Source organism: Hylobates moloch, unplaced genomic scaffold (genome assembly GCF_009828535.3).
Source record: "Hylobates moloch isolate HMO894 unplaced genomic scaffold, HMol_V3 SCAFFOLD_7, whole genome shotgun sequence".
In the NCBI taxonomy this organism is placed as follows: Eukaryota; Metazoa; Chordata; class Mammalia; order Primates; family Hylobatidae; genus Hylobates; species Hylobates moloch.
In genome coordinates, this window is record NW_026652282.1 from 114,314,765 (window position 1) to 114,331,069 (window position 16,305).

The window sequence follows — 16,305 nt, forward strand, 5'->3', positions numbered from 1 at the left end:
ATTCAGTTAAAAAGAAATTGTATTTCAGGACATTTCATTTTTAGACAGAGATAAATATTTGACAACAAACCATACATTGTATAAACTCACACAACAATTTAAGCCTGTTTAGCCCTGGAGGGGAGGCAAGTTCCTAGCCAAGAATAAAAGCTATCACGAATTTAATCATTTTGGTAGATTTTCTCCTGATAACTTTAAAGAGAGCTTTCTGACAGATTGCCAGACCTGGAAATGGAATTTATCCAATGCATTTGTATCTGGGTGGAAAAACAATCCATGTACTTATCTATCATTTGGTATTGAAAACAACACCTCTGGTATTTGCAAGCTGAACATCCGGAGGGATAACTACTAAGCTTCCTTGCTAAGTTCAGCTTCCACATGGCTTGGAAGCCTTATCTGCTCTACAGAGACCACAAATTCATGATTACATCTGCTGCCCCAACCCCTTTGCATAAAGCCCAATCAGTGTCATTGGTTTGAAAGAGAAAGTAGTAACGTCACCATCTCATTTTCTCCAAACTGAAACATCCCAGACCCAAATTATTTCAAATAATCAGAGTTCTACATTTATATCAGGGAAGGAAAAACAAACACAATAGGGTTTTGAAGAAATAAGACAGAGTTTAAAAACAAAAATAGCCAAGTTTCCTGAGACACTTAAAATTAACTTAGTCCTTCCTTCCACTTCCTTCCAAAGTGCAAAGGTCCATGACAGATGTACTCCAAATGATGCCAGTTCATGAGCCTTGAAAAATCGAATTATTACCACTTTTAGACTACTAGAGAGACCATACTCCAACAGTTCCTTGGGATCAGTTAGTCCAACATTTCAGTCATCTGTGGCAGAAGTGAGCTCTAGGTTGTGCTACCACCATCTGCTCCAGATCCCTCCCAGGGTAGAACATGCTCCCTAGATTCTTCCCTTGGGCTTATGACATGCCCAGCAATGTTGAACAATTGCCAGTGTAGTTCTATTGGGCTTCCAAGCTCACTTGAGAAAATAATGAGTTTAAAACAGAACTTAACTTCCTACAAAAGGTTTTTGAGTATATGTGTACTGAGGGCAGTGAGAGTGTAACAGTCTCTGAGGGACACTAGCTTGCATTGATTACTTCTACTTTGCAGCTGTGTGTCCCTGGGGAAAAAAAAATCTGCCTTTCCATAAGTTGTTGAATGTTCATTTGGTTGTTTGTTTGTTTGTTTGTTTGTTTAGAACATTAAGCAATTCCTAGAAAGTTGCTCTATCTTATAACAACTCTCCAAACTCCACATGCTACTTTAGTCTCAATCCTTGTTTTCTAAAAGCTGGATGAGGCCAAGAGATTATCTAGCCCAATACAGAGGACAAGTCAACAAATTCGTTAAAATCATCAGAAATTTGGAGATTTGAAACTATTCATTCATTTTCAGCTAGCAATCACTTGTTATATATCAGGCTCTGTGCTAGGTGCTAGAGGCACATAAGTGCTGGGTAGATGGAGATAAATGATAGACCATCCTTGTCTCAGAAATATTCACAAGCTATATGGTTTAGAGTTTACAAAATATTCTCAAGTATATTATGGTATCTACTTTTTACAACAATCTTTTAAGTTTGGTATTACAACTCCCATTTTATATGCCACAAAATTGAGGCTCAGTAGAGTTAAAGCATTTTCCCGTAGTCACACAGGAAAGTAGAAGCAATCAACACAAACTAGTGTCTTCCATAACAGTTACACTCTTGCTGCCCTCAACCTACAGCCAATACACATAGTCTCAGAAACCTTTGCAGAAAGTAAAGTTCTATTTTAAACTCATTATTTTCCCATCGGCTTCCCATCTTCAAATGGAAACATACTAGAAGAAATTGCAACCCAAAGACCAACAAAGCAGAGTCACATCTTTCACCTTTGCCTTTGTGCAGAATGAAGAGAAGGGAAAAGACTGCTGTGGATATGCCACTCCTGTAGATCTCAATCATCCAAATATCCCTAAAATGAATTCTATACAAGACAAGCTTTATCTCAAGTACAGTGCATTCATTCTCCAATGTGCAAGATGTACAACAGTGAGATTCCATTGACTGTACTGTCATAACATTTTTAAAAGTGTCTGTTACTAGCACTCCTAAATCAATAGAAAAAGAAAATTATAAAAGATCATGAACTCTTCTGCAGAAAGAATAATCACAATGCATGTTGCAGGGGAAAAGGACTAGGGGTTTACTTTGAACCTCAAGTTCATATGTGCTCCCTGCTCCAACTTCCACAGCTCAGAATCCACTTAGCACATCTCTGGGCTTTGCCCAAACCACTTACTTCTGTATCACAGGACAACAAACCAAGCCATAACTGGTCAACTAAAGGCTCCTGGGAGACTTATAGAAACCAACACTAGGTGAAAAGTGATGCTCAGCTTTTCTTGGCAACTTGAGATTTCATGAAATGAAATCAAGGGCTGGAATTACCGCAAAGAAGTTCAGCTCATTGATTTTTTTGGTCAGATAATAATGTACACTTCAACTCGGGGAGGTTTTCCTCTGCCTCTTTCCTGGGAAGAAATCCAGGGTTATATCCAGGAAAAATTTGAACAAACAATGTAAAATCAGAGCTATCATGAACATTTTAGCATTGAACAGAAAATATTCTAATTTTTTACAACATAAAGAAAAATAAGTGGTGCAGGCAAATAGATTTAATATATTTGGGTTAATACATGTCCTAATATAGCAAGGTTTCTAGATATCTAGATGCCCCATTATCCTTCTGGCCACCACCCTTTGGACATGCTCCAGTGTTGTCAATGTCCTCCTTAAATTATGGTGTTCAAAAAGGGATACAATTCTCCAGATGTGGTTTGATGGTGAAGTGTACAATCAGGCTATTACCTCTCTTTAAATGGTTCAATAACTTCTACTACCCCCCAGGACATATAGCCTATCACTATAGCAAAATGACTGTCTTTAGTATTTGATACTGATGTTCCTGTATTCAGACTCAGACAGGAAGAAATGTGTTTTTATGGGCCTTTTCAGTAGTAAGCTGGGTATTTAAAAAAAGGAGAGTATACTTGTGTTTGGAAGAAGAGAGGAATAAATGAACCATGGAATCTCTTTCAAGCACTTTAGGGTAAGGCAGTCCTTATAGAAGCAGGTTTTTTTTTTTTACAAGGCAGTTTTTCCAGCACTGTAAGAATGGCAAATACTTAAGAACTTTTTATGTTCCTGGTATAAATGCCTCACAATGGGTTAGAATAAAAATGGTCCTTGTTTTCAAGCTTAGGTACCTTAACGGAAGAAAGAAAAGTAATATTTATGAAGTAACTGCAAGGTACATGCCAGGATCTGTGGTAAAATTGGTCATATCACATGAAGTTTCTGTTCAGGTCCTTTGCACACTTTTATGCAGCCAATACACATATGAAAAAATAGCTCAAGATTACTGATCATTAGAGAAATGCAAATCAAAACTACAATGAGATACCATCTCACACCAGTCAGAATGGCAACTATTAAAAAGTCAAGAAACAACAGTTGCTGGTGAGGCTGTGGGGAAACAGGAAGGAAACAGGAAGGCATTTACACTGTTGGTAGGAACGTAAATTAGTTCAACCATTGTGGACGACAGTATGGTGATTCCTCAAAGACCTAGGGGCAGAAATACTATTTGACCCAGCAATCCTATTACTTGGTATACACCCAAAGGAATATAAATCATTCTATTATAAAGATACATGCACGTGTATGTTCACTGCAGCACTATTCACAAGAGCAAAGACATGGAATCAACCCAAATGGCCATCGGTGATAGAATGCATAAAGAAAATGTGGTACATACACATCTTAGAGTACTATGCAGCCATAAAAATGAACAAGATCATGTCCTTTCCAGGAACATGAATGGAGCTGGAAGCTGTTATCCTCAGTAAATTAACGCAGGAACAGAAAACCTAACACAGCATGTTCTCATTTGTAAGTGGGAATTGAACAATGAGAACACATGGGCACATGGGGGTAAACAACACACACTGGGGCTTGTTGAGGCGGGGAGGGAGGGAGAACATTAGGAAAAATAGCTAATGCATGCTGGGCTTAATACCTAGGTGATGAGTTGCTAAGCACAGTAAATCACCATGGCACACGTTTACCTATATAACAAACCTACACATCCTTCACATATACCCTGAAACTTAAAATAAAATAAAAAAATAAAGAAAACTAGGGAAAAAATCAGTTAATGTAATCCATCACATCAACAGCCTAAATAAGAAAAATCATATGATCATATCAGTAAATGCAGGAAAAACATTTGCTGTTTTTCCTGCCAATATCCTACATCATTCATGATAAAATCTCTCAGCAAACTAGAAACAGAGGATAACTTTCTTCACTTGATAAAGAACGTCCACAAAAAATTTTACAGCTAGCATCATGCTTAATGGTGAGAAACTGCATGCTTTCCCCTTAAGATCAGGAATGAGGCAAGAATGTCCCTGTTTCAGCACTCCTATTCAACATTATACTTAAAGTACTAGCTACTGCAATGAGACAATAAAAGGAAATAAAAGGTGTACAGATTGGGAAAACTACAAAACTCTGGTAAAAGAAATAAAAAATATCTTAATAAATGAAAAGATACTCCATGTTTATGGATAGAAAGGCTCAATATTATTAAGTTTTCAATTCTTTCCAACATGATCTATAAATTCAATGAATCCCAATCAAAATCCCTGCAACTTATTTTGTGGACATCAATACTAAAGTTTATATGGAAACACAAAAGACTCAGAATAGCTGTAACAGCACTGCAAAAGAACAAAGTTGGAGGACTGGCATGACCTGAATTCAAGAATTCCCATCAAGGTACAGTAATAAAGACAGCTTGGTATTGGTGAAAGAATTGAAAAACAGATCAATGGAACAAAATACAGAGCCCAGAAATAGACCCACACAAATACAATAATCAACTGATCTTTGACAAAAGAGCAGAGACAATTCAATGGAGAAAGAATAATCTTTGCAACAAATAGTGCTGAAACAATTGGACATCCACATGCAAAAAAATGAATCTAGATACAGACTTTTCACCTTTCATAAAATTAAGTCAAATATATCATAGACATAAATATAAAATGCAAAACTATAAAACTTATAGAATGTAAAGTGGGAGTTATTGGTGACTGATCTTAAGTTTAGCAGTAAGTTTTTAGATATAACAGTAAAAGCACAATCCATGAAGTTGAAAATTGATTAGTCAGACTTATCAGGCACTAAGCAGAAAAACATCCATTCTGCAATGTTAAGAGAATGAAGAGTAAAACATATGTCAAGAAAATGAAAAGACAAGCCACAGACTAAGAGAAAATATTTGCAAAACACATATCTGATAAAGGCCTTGTATCCAAAACACTCAAAGAACACTTGCAATTCAACAGTAAGAAAACAACCCAATTAAAAAATGGGCAGAAGATCTGAACAGACATCTCACCAAAGAAGATATACAGATGGGGAAAAAAAAAAACTAGAAAAAGATATTCAGTATCACATGTTATTAGGGAACTGCAAATTAAAATAACAATGAGATACCATCACAAAGCCATTAGAATGGCTAAAATTCATAACACTGACAACACCAAATGATGGCAAAGAGGCACAGCAACGGGCACTCTCATGCATTGCTGGAGGGAATATTAATCAAATGGTACAGCCACTTTATAAAGCAGCTTGGCAGTTTCTTACAAAAGTAAACATACTCTTACCATGTGATCCAGCAGTTGTGCCCCTTGGTGGTTACCCAATTTATTTGAAAACTCATGTCTACAACAAAACCTAGTGTTTATAGCAGTTTTATTTATAATCACTAAAACTGGAAGCAAGCAAGATGCCCTTCAATAGGGTAAATAAGCTGTTGTACATCTATACACTGGAATACTATTCAGTAATAAAAAGAAATGAGAGATTAAGACACAAACAGACATGAAGGAACTCTAAATGTCTATTGCTAAGTGAAAGAAGCTAGTCTGAAAGGCTACATACTATATGATTCCAACCATATGACATTCTGGAAAAGGCAAAACTATAGAGACACTAAAAAGATCAATGGTTGTCAGGGATTTGAGAGGGGAGAGGAGAACATGGGAAAGTAAGTGAAGCATGGGATTTTAGGGTGGTGAAACTATACTGTATGATATTCTAATGAAAGATACAAGACATTATGCATTTGTAAAAAATTATAGAACCGTGCAATACAAAGAATGAACCTTAATGTAAACATATGGGCTTTGGTTAATAATAATGTATCAATATTGGTTCATTAATCATAACAAATGTACCAAACTAATGCTAATAATGTTAATAATAGAATAAGCCCTGTGCAGGGAAGAAGGAGTACACAGAAACTCTGTACTAACTGCTCGATTTTTCTTTAAATTCAAAACTGTTCTAAACAAATAAGGTCTATTAATCTTTTAAATTTTTTTTTTTTAAACTAGACCTTGGAAATTAGCCCTTGATGGAACTAGTGACTAGAACCACTGAAGAGTGTTAAATCACTCCCTCTTTTTCCCCCTCAATCTGCTTTGACATTTCTTTCATGAGTTAGGGAGTTTTCACATACAATAGATGCCATATGGCATCAATGTAATTTTAATTGACAAAACCACTGGAAAAGGTTAATGGACCAAAACAGCCAAATAGGTAACACATTTCAATGTTATTTTTAAATATTAAATGATTTTTTAGAAATCAGCCACATAGAAACTGCAAGTTAAGGTTGTAAGAAAAGCCTTACATTTTAAAAACTAAATAACAGAGAAGACACTAAAAGTGTTGCTCCAATTTCTGTCAGATTTTTCTGGCATTTTATGTTTCACATTAATTTAACTAGAATGGAAAAAGCTTAGAAACAAGTTGCTATTAAATATAAGCAATTTATTTGTGCAGATCCATGACCAATCTGTAAATATATACAGTCTTGCTTTTTAAATTTCACACACTAGGCTTCTAAATACAATGTACATCAATGAGGAATAGAGGAATGAGTGAAAGAAAGAAGAGATACATGCTTTTCACAGGCTATTATGTATATCATTTGATAGATGGAGAAATAGATAGATACAGATATTTCCCTAAAGGCTATTATAGATCAGAGAGAACAATTAAAATAATTCACTCAAAGGGTCCTCAGAAATGAGAAGTGAATATCTCTAACTACTAGAAAATGTATGAGCCTGCAACAGTTGACCAACTCATTAGCCCAACTAGTTCTTCTCGTTTACCTACCATTAGCTTTCCTGAACAACTAGTTTATTTTAACCTTCTGGACACCATAATTTGGGTAACTCATCATTTTTCCCTCTTCACATTTACTACTAGAAAGCTTAGGGCTAGATTTATGGTCTGCTTCTATCAAGCATAATAAACTTCATTATGTACTTTGTGTCATAACCTTACACCTGGCTCCATCTTACGTTCCCCTTTGCCTGATAGTTCCTATGTATTTCAGTTGCATTGCATCTTACATTTATTATGCACATATTTGTAGAGCACTTTAAATTCCTCTGGGGACAAAGTAGGATAAAAACAAATAGGTAAATAAATAAGGAGAAGGAGGGAGAGGAGCTATACCTACCACTTAAAGAAAAAATACCATTTTAACAATGTTTTCTCACAAGTATGAGTAGCAACTATAGAAATGTTTATGTTTATAAATGGCAAACACCTTGTCAGGGACTCATTAGCAGTTCAACACTGTCTTCCCTAGCAGTGACCAAAGTTGACATTCTGGACACTGGCCTTGGGAAAGAATTTATGAGTAAGTCCTCAAAAGCCATTGCAGCAAAAACAAAAACTGACAAGTGGGACCTAATTAAACTAAAGAGCTTCTGCAAAGCAAAAGAAACTATCAGCAGAGTGAACAGACAACCTACAGAGTAGGAGAAAATATTCGCAAACTATGCATCGACAAAGGTCTAATATCCAGAATCTATTAGGACCTTAAACATTTGAACAAGCAAAAGACAACCCCGTTAAAACACGGGCAAAATACATGAACACACACTTCTCAAAAGAAGACATAAAAGTAGCCAACAAACATACGAAAAAAAATGCTCCACATCACTAATCATCAGATAAATGCAAATCAAAACTTCGATAAGATACCATCTCACACCAGTCAGAATGACTATTATTAAAAAGTCAAAAAACAACAGCCTTTCTGCACTGCCCACAGAGGGGTCCATACAGCGTTGTTGGGGATTCCTGTCCTAACTCAGAGGAAAACTTTCACAACGTCCAGAGCCCTTGATGTCCTGCAAAAGAAATAGGAGGGTGTCCTTAAGTTCCTTGCAGCAGGAACCCACTTAGGTGGCACCAGCCTTGACTTCCAAATGAAACAGTACATCTATAAGAGGAAAAGTGATGGCATCTACATCCTAAATCTGAAGAGGACCTGGGAGAATCTTCTGCTGGCAGCTCGTGCCATTGTTGCCATTGAAAACCCTGCTGATGTCAGTGTCATATCCTCCAGGAATACTAGCCAGAGGGCCGTGCTAAAGTTTGCTGCTGCCATGGGAGCCACTCCAATTGCTGGCCGCTTCACTCCTGGGACCTTCACTAACCAGATCCAGGCAGCCTTTCAGGAGCCACAGCTTCTTGTGGTTACTGACCCCAGGGCCAACCACCAGCCTCTCACAGAGGCATCTTATGTTAATCTTCCCACCATTGCTCTGTGTCACACAGAGTCTCCTCTGTGCTATGTGAACATTGCCATCCCACGCAACAACAAGGGAGCTCACTCAGTGGGTCTGATGTGGTGGATGCTGGCTTGGGAAGTTCTGCACACGCGTGGTACCATTTCCTGCGAACGCCCGTGGGAGGTCATGCCTGATCTCTACTTCTACAGAGATCCTGAAGAGACTGAAAAAGAATAGCAGACCGCTGCTGAAAAGGCTGTGATGAAGGAGGAATTTCAAAGTGAATGGACTGCTCCAGCTCCTGAGTTCACTGCTACTCAGCCTGAGGTGGCAGACTGGTCTGAAGGCGTGCAGGTGCCCTCTGTGCCTATTCAGCAGTTCCCTACTGAAGACTGGAGTGCTCAGCCTGCCATGGAAGACTGGTCTGCCACTTCCACTGCTCAGGCCACTGAATGGGTAGGAGCAACCACTGGTTAGTCTTAAGCTGTTCTTATATCAGCTCTTAAGCAACATGGAAATAAGGTTGACAAAAAATAAACATCAGTTTCCAAAAAAAAAAAAAAAGTCAAAAAACAACAGATGTTGGTGAGGATGCAGAGAAAAGGGAACGCCTATGCACTGTTGGTGGCAATGTAAATTAGTTCAGACACTGTGGAAAGCAGTTTGGAGATTTCTCAAAGAACTAAGAGTTGAACTACCATTCAACCTAGTAATCTCATTACTGGGTATATACCCAAAGGAAAATAAATCATTCTACCAAAAAGACACATACACTCACATGTTCATCACAGCACTATTCACAATAGCAAAGACATGGAACCAACCTAGGTACCCATCAATGGTGGACTGGATAAAGCAAATGTGGTACACATACACCATGGAATACTACACAGCCATAGAAAAGAATGAAATCATTTCCTTTGCGGCAACATGGATGCAACTGAAGGTCATTATCCTAAGCAAACTAATGCAGGAACAGAAAACCAAATACCACATGTTCTCAATTATAAGTGGGAGCTAAACACTGGGTACTCATGGAAATAAAGATGGCAAGAATAGAAACTGGGAACTACAGGGGTGGGGGTTTAAAAATTAACTACTGGGTACTATGCTTAGTACATAGGTGATGAGATCAATCATACTCCAAACCTCAGCAGTACACAATACATCTATATAACAAGCCTGCACATGTATCTCCTGAATCTAAAATAAAAGTTGAAATTAGAAAAAATGCCCTTGGTTGAATCTATGTATATGATCCTTCTAAAATCTTCCATTTTTTTTTACCTTTTTCCACATCTTAAAAATGTGAGTCAAATGTAACAATGTTAAAATTAGGGAGCTGCTAATAAGGCTACCTTCATCGTCACTCAGAATATGTCTGGTTTCACACTGGGTTCAGGAAAAAGACACCCTTGAAAAAGAAGGAAAGTAGCTAAACAGAACAGTGTAGGAGAATCCCACATGAAAACTTGTTTCTTAAATAGATAAAACTTTAAGAACAGTTTGTCTTGTAAAACCCACTGGGGTTTAGAAACCTGTTTTACTGTGGACACACCAAGAATAACTCTGGTTCTTGTAAGAGAATGTTGGGGATCAGTATTTTTTGTGCTGTCATCTCGATGAGTTATTTCTGTTATAAGTCATGATCCTTAGCCTTTTTTCATTCTTCTCTGTCTCCCAGGATTTCATTTGCATCAGCTAATTCCTGGTTGATTGGAAAATAGTGTTACTTATTCAACATTCTCACGGCTAAGAAATGACACCTACAAAGAAGTATCAGGATCACATTCTTAGATTTTTTAGTTCATTCTTCACAAAAGAAAGCTTGATGGTACCCAAAGAAGTAAAGTTCTACTACAGTTCTTCCAATAATCCACATACTGAGTAGTTAAAAGGCCCCCAGGACTCACCAAATCATTCTATTTAATTAAAAGCTTTTCTTTTTTAAAAAAGGTCATTCTCCAAAGAGTTTATGAGGAGAGGACACGGATTACTCCAAACAGCCATTCGAAGAATGGATTATATCTTAGCTAGACCAAAAAAAATCACTAACATATATTCTACATCTGGCTATTGTTTTCTCAACTTGTGAATTTTTTAATAGTGTATGACCGTAATTCCACAAATCAAGGCTAAGGAGTTTCTTCTCTCACGCACTTACTATTACTAACCACAGCTTAGGAAAATAAAAATAGGCTTTTGAGTAAGTATGAATGAAAGATTCTGCACCTTAAAGAAGGAATAGCTGCACTTAAAGGGTTAAATGCAAACATTCCAGTAGTGCCTTTATCTAATAAAAAACCTGTATTTCTTTTAAATATCCTGTAGTCATGAAAAGAAAGAGCCGAACATCTAGGGGACGTTTTGTGTTATTATTAGGACAATTAATGTGTGCATTTTACATAGCCTTGCTCTTATATGCTCTTCTTTCCCTCTTAAACCACTTAGACACTAAATTAATATCCTAAGAAAGGTCAATTGCCAGTAGTGTATGCAACCATTGTTATTGAGAGCATTGTGTCTGTAACCGTTATTAAAGATTTCCATAGCACTTTTCATTTCTGCAAGTGCTTTACAGCCAAAGCTTCAGTGATTACAAAAGCAACAGACTCCTCTTCCCCATTGTTATTGGAAGGTGCATTCCAGCCCTCCTTTCCTTCATTAATGAGAAGTATCATTAATTGGCTTAACATTTAAACACATACCCCCACCCCCTCCCACATGAATTGGCTTAACATTTAAACACATACCCCCTCCCAAAGCCTTAATCATTCATATACTTAACAAGTACTAACTGAGCACTCATTGTAACAATTTTCTTTTGACTCTTTACAGATAGAGAGCCATAAGACTCACTGTCTACTCTCTTGTTAATGATAAGGTAGATCGGAGATAAGCAATCCCAAGCCCCAAAGGCTTGGGCTATTGCTTCCCTTGGTGACTCATACCACAGTCTCTAAAGATGTGTCCAGTACAAATTTCAACTTGTTTGGGACCTAAATTATCATAGGCCCCTGACATTAGGTAAAGTCAGCAACATTAACCACTTGCTAAAAAACTACTTAAAGACCATTTTTGAGACATTTTTGCTGTCTCATTAGATTGATTGCACTTGTGTAAATACATTTTTTCCATTTAATATTTACTGAGTGTACACTCTCTGCTAGACTGTGAATAAAATATGCAAACAACTTATCCCTGGGTCCTAAAGGCTTGCAATAGCCAGCTATAGCCAGCTGTGATAAATACAAGATGGCCTATCTCATTTGAAAACCATAAATTACCCATTTCAGATTTTAAAAATCTGTGTTCTAACTTAATTCTCTCTTTCTCTATCATTGAATGTGAGCATGTGTGTATGTGTACTCGTGCATGCATGTGTTTGAACAGTCACTAAGGGAAACATTATTATCCCAATTTCACAGATGAGGTAACCGAAACTAAGACTGGCTCCAAATCATATAGCTATGTAGTAGATGGTGGCAGCAATGAAACACAGAACTCCTATTTGTCCAATATTTTTTCCATTATGTCCATCTTCTTCAAGGGCAAATATTGCAGAGCACTTCAAGATTAGCTTTAGGTATAATAAGAACTAGCATCCTTGGAGCATTTACCATCTGCCAGGCAGTGTTTCAAGCATTTTATGTGAATTAATTTATGTAATTATCAGAACCACCCTATGAGGTGAGTATAGTATTGTTTTCATTTTACAGATAAGAAAACTGAGGGACAGAGATGTTAAGTAACTTAGAAAACTTATACAGACAGTAAGTAGAACAGCCAAGATTTGAATATAAGCAGTTTGAATCCAGAGCTTACCTACTAAATTACTATGTAACAGTGCTTCCAGATATAGGTAGTTTGTCTATTTTTCTTTTTTCTTTTCCTTTTGGTTTGACTCTAAGTAAATTTAATACCTCAGCTGTTTGGCTACACTGGGTCTACTAAATATTTCAGGAAAATAACTCTACAACTTAGGTAAGATGTGATGAACAATGCAAAAATCTGAATGATTCCAACTACTTACCAACAACAATAATTCCCCAGAAATGCATTACCCATGTTGCCTTAGAGTCATGATGAAATGGAAATTATAAGAAAATAAGTGAAAGAGGTCAATATTGTGCATTTCCTAGGGATTACTGGTACAGGTATGAAATCTCAGAGCTCTCAACTCTAACCATAAAACTCTGCTATTTAATTGGAAAGCTGGCCTTTGCAAAAAGGCCAGGCTCTCCCTTGAGTCGCAGTTCATTCAAAGTGCTACTGGCAGAAACAAGGCTCAAGGGCCAAGATCTTGACAGTTTCTTAGGACTCAGTTTCCTGCAGGGTATTCCAACACACGAAACACAGGGAGGATGAAGGCCAGGGGACTCTTGAAGGCTGGCATAATTAACTCAGGGGAAGAGAGCTGCCCAGGTGTACTCAGTGGGCTCCAGAAGCAGGTGAAGACTTAGCAGGAAGGTAACCACCACCACAGGGACTCCAGCCAAATTCAGTGGCAGGTGGGCAGGGGTGGCACACAAGCAAAATTCAACCATGCAGCTTTCCCCTGAGCCTGTCCAAAAGAAGGAATGTTTCACCTTCAGCCAACTGCTCTTATATTCTATAAACATTATAAAATGATTTTTGCGTCCACATTAGAACTGAGTTGTATGTACGTGTGTGTTAGGGAGCCTGTGTGAGAGAATAGGGTGGCGGCAGCGGTGGGGTAAATCTCCAGGATTAAGGTTATAACCTGACAAAATAAGTCAGCTGGTAGGAAAATAGCCGTGTTGCTCTAATGAAGTTCCTGGTCTAGCTGGGCATGTTAGTCTCTGTTTCCCCCAGTTGTCTTACAAGACCATCAAGGCACTAAAGCAACCATGTAATTTATCATTATTATTTGATTGCTGCGGAGTTTGATAAATTCTGGATGCATCTCCAAAAGTCTCTAATGCCTACATGCAGAGGGGGAAGAGTTTCACAATTTACTGAGCATCAAGCACCCCAAGTAAAGAATTCACTCTCCAGGAAGAACTCAAGAGTAAGTAAAGATTGACTCCATGGACCTTTTCATGAAGCAAAACTTTTCTCCTTTTTCCAGCAGGTCTTTGCAACATTTTTTTGACATTGCCTTTGCTTAAAAAGAAAATTATTGTCATGTATCCAAAACTAGAGTATATACATACCTGAACACTACCTATGATGTCTCTCCTCCTTCACACCCCACTGTACCCCCTTCTCCCCTCCTTAATTTTTGGATAAACAGCCAGTTCTACTGACATCTAAAATGGAGGGAGGCAGTAGAAAAAGAGATACCCACACTCCCATGTTCACTGCAGCATTATTCATAATAGCCGAGACACAGATAACAACCTAAGTGTCCCTTGACGGATGAACGGACAAAGAAAATGTTACAGCCGGGCATAGTAGCTCACACCTGTAATCCCAACACTTTGGGAGGCCGAGGTGGGTGGATCACCTGAGGTCAGGAGTTCAAGACTGGCCTGACCAACATGGTGAAACCCTGTCTCTACTAAAAATACAAAAACTAGCCAGGTGTGGTGGCGTGCACCTGTAATCCCAGCTACCCAGGAGGTTGAGGCAGGAGAATCACTGGAACCCGGGAGACAGAGGCTGCAGTGAGCCGAGACCGCGCCACTGCACTCCAGCCTGGGTGACAGAGCAAGACACTGTCTCAAAAAAAAAAAAAAAAAAAAGAAAGAAGGAAAAGAAAATGTTACATGCACATATGCACACACACATACACATGCACACTCACATATACACACAATGGACTATTACTCAGTCTTCTAAAAGAAGAACATCCTGTTGATTGCAAAAACATGGATAAACCTGGAGGACATTATGCTAAATGAAATAAGCAAGACACAGAAGGACAAATACTACATGATACTACTTATCTGAAGAATCTTAAATAGCCAAACTCATCAAAGCAGAGAGAGGAATGGTGGTTTTCAGAGCCTGGGTGAGGGCAAAACAGAGAGGCATCATCATTCAATGGGTACAATGTTTCAGTTACACAAGATGAAGCCCTAGAGATTTACCATACAGAATAGTGCCTATAGTCAATGATACTGTATAAATTTAAAATTTTGCCAAGAGCATAGATCTTATGTCAAGTGCTCTTATCACAAAGAAAATAATAAATTAAGAGGATGGGAGGAAACTCTTGGAGAAGATGGATATGTTTATGGCACTGATTATGATGAAGGCTTCAAGGGTATATACTTATCTCCAAATTCATCAAATTGCACACATTAAATATGTACAGCTTTTTGTATGTCAATTACACCTCAGTAAACTGGAAAAAATACTATAATACCAGTGTGATCTAGGAGGCAGGTCATCTAATCTATGTAGGCCTAAATAAAATATTACTTGGTACCTATTTGCACCAAACCAGCTAAATTCTGAGGCTTAGCTACCACCTTAGTTCTGGTCTACAGCAGTTGTTAGGGACTTCAGCAACTATCTGAAGAGCCTAAAAGCCTAGTGCAAAGTCGAAGAAATGAGTTAGAGAAACATCTTTTTTATTCAAAGCTTAACTGGATTTGTTTTTAAAAGGGACAAGATTTATTAAGATTCAAATATATAAAGGACATACAAATAACAGTTCTGTATACAAAATGCCAGATACCCTGCATGTAAGAGCATACATGCAGGGTGCCTGGCTTAAGAAACCTTTCTCCATAAAGCAGTGACTTAGCCACAAGAGCTGCCTGTATTGTACTATAAAACAATCACAGTTGGGTGCAGTGCCGCATGCCAGTAATCCCAGCACTTTGGGAGGCCAAGGCGGGAGGATCACTTGAGCCCAGGAGTTTGAGACCAGCCTCTGGACAACATAGTGAGACTCTGTCTCTACAAAACATCAAAAAATTTGCCAGGCTTGGTGGTGCACGCCTGGGGTCCCAGCTACACAGGAGGCTGAGGCAGGGGGACTGCTTGAGCCCAGGAGGTCAAGGCTGCAGTGAGCCATGTTCCCACCATTGCACTCCAGCCTAGGTGACAGAGGGAGACCCTGTCAAAAAAAAAAAAAAAAAAAATCACATGTGAGGTTCATGATTAAGGACCAGATGACCTAATGAAATTGGACCTTCTGAACATTCTTGAATACTTTGATTATTTTAACAAAATGTGGAAACCAGTTTAGTAAGAAGTTATAAAAATGGAGAGCCAGCAATGAAAGTAATCCTAGAATTAATCTGGAAGAAGAGAGGGTATGGTCAGAAAGACAAGCAACCACTCCCACAAGTATAAATGCTTGATTCAGCTTCTCTATTTTGTGTTGTCCGAGCACCTCTGGCAAGGTTCACATGCAATATTAGAATCTCCTAGAAAGTCCCAAGTCCTGAGCTAGAAACAGAAAGCAAGCCACCCACTGCTACCTCAGTGACTTGCAGGATCAGAGATGGGGCCATTTGTCCATTTGCTACCATTTGTCCCCAAGCTCCTAACAAACTACAGGTCTTTATTTGCACAAGACCAAAACCTATTATTTCAGAACTCTCTTTAGCAAACCTCTGGCAGTCCTTGTCACTACCTCCCAATTGCTATTCCGGATAAAAAGGGAACAAGCACAGAATCCACCTCGTAGCAGGATTGTTCTTCTATTTT

General features: G+C 38.2%; 2 protein-coding genes across 2 annotated transcripts in view; one reads left to right on the forward strand and one right to left on the reverse strand.

Annotated features, from left to right (window-relative positions):
* The window catches only part of GPC3 (glypican 3), a 478,961-nt gene that overhangs the window by 238,853 nt on the left and 223,803 nt on the right, over positions 1–16,305 (reverse strand). The gene's annotated exons all lie outside the window — the stretch shown is intronic.
* Positions 8,371–8,913, forward strand: LOC116812050 (small ribosomal subunit protein uS2-like). Its single transcript, XM_032757637.1, has one exon. It carries the CDS (start codon positions 8,371–8,373, stop codon positions 8,911–8,913), a length of 543 nt encoding a protein of 180 aa, XP_032613528.1.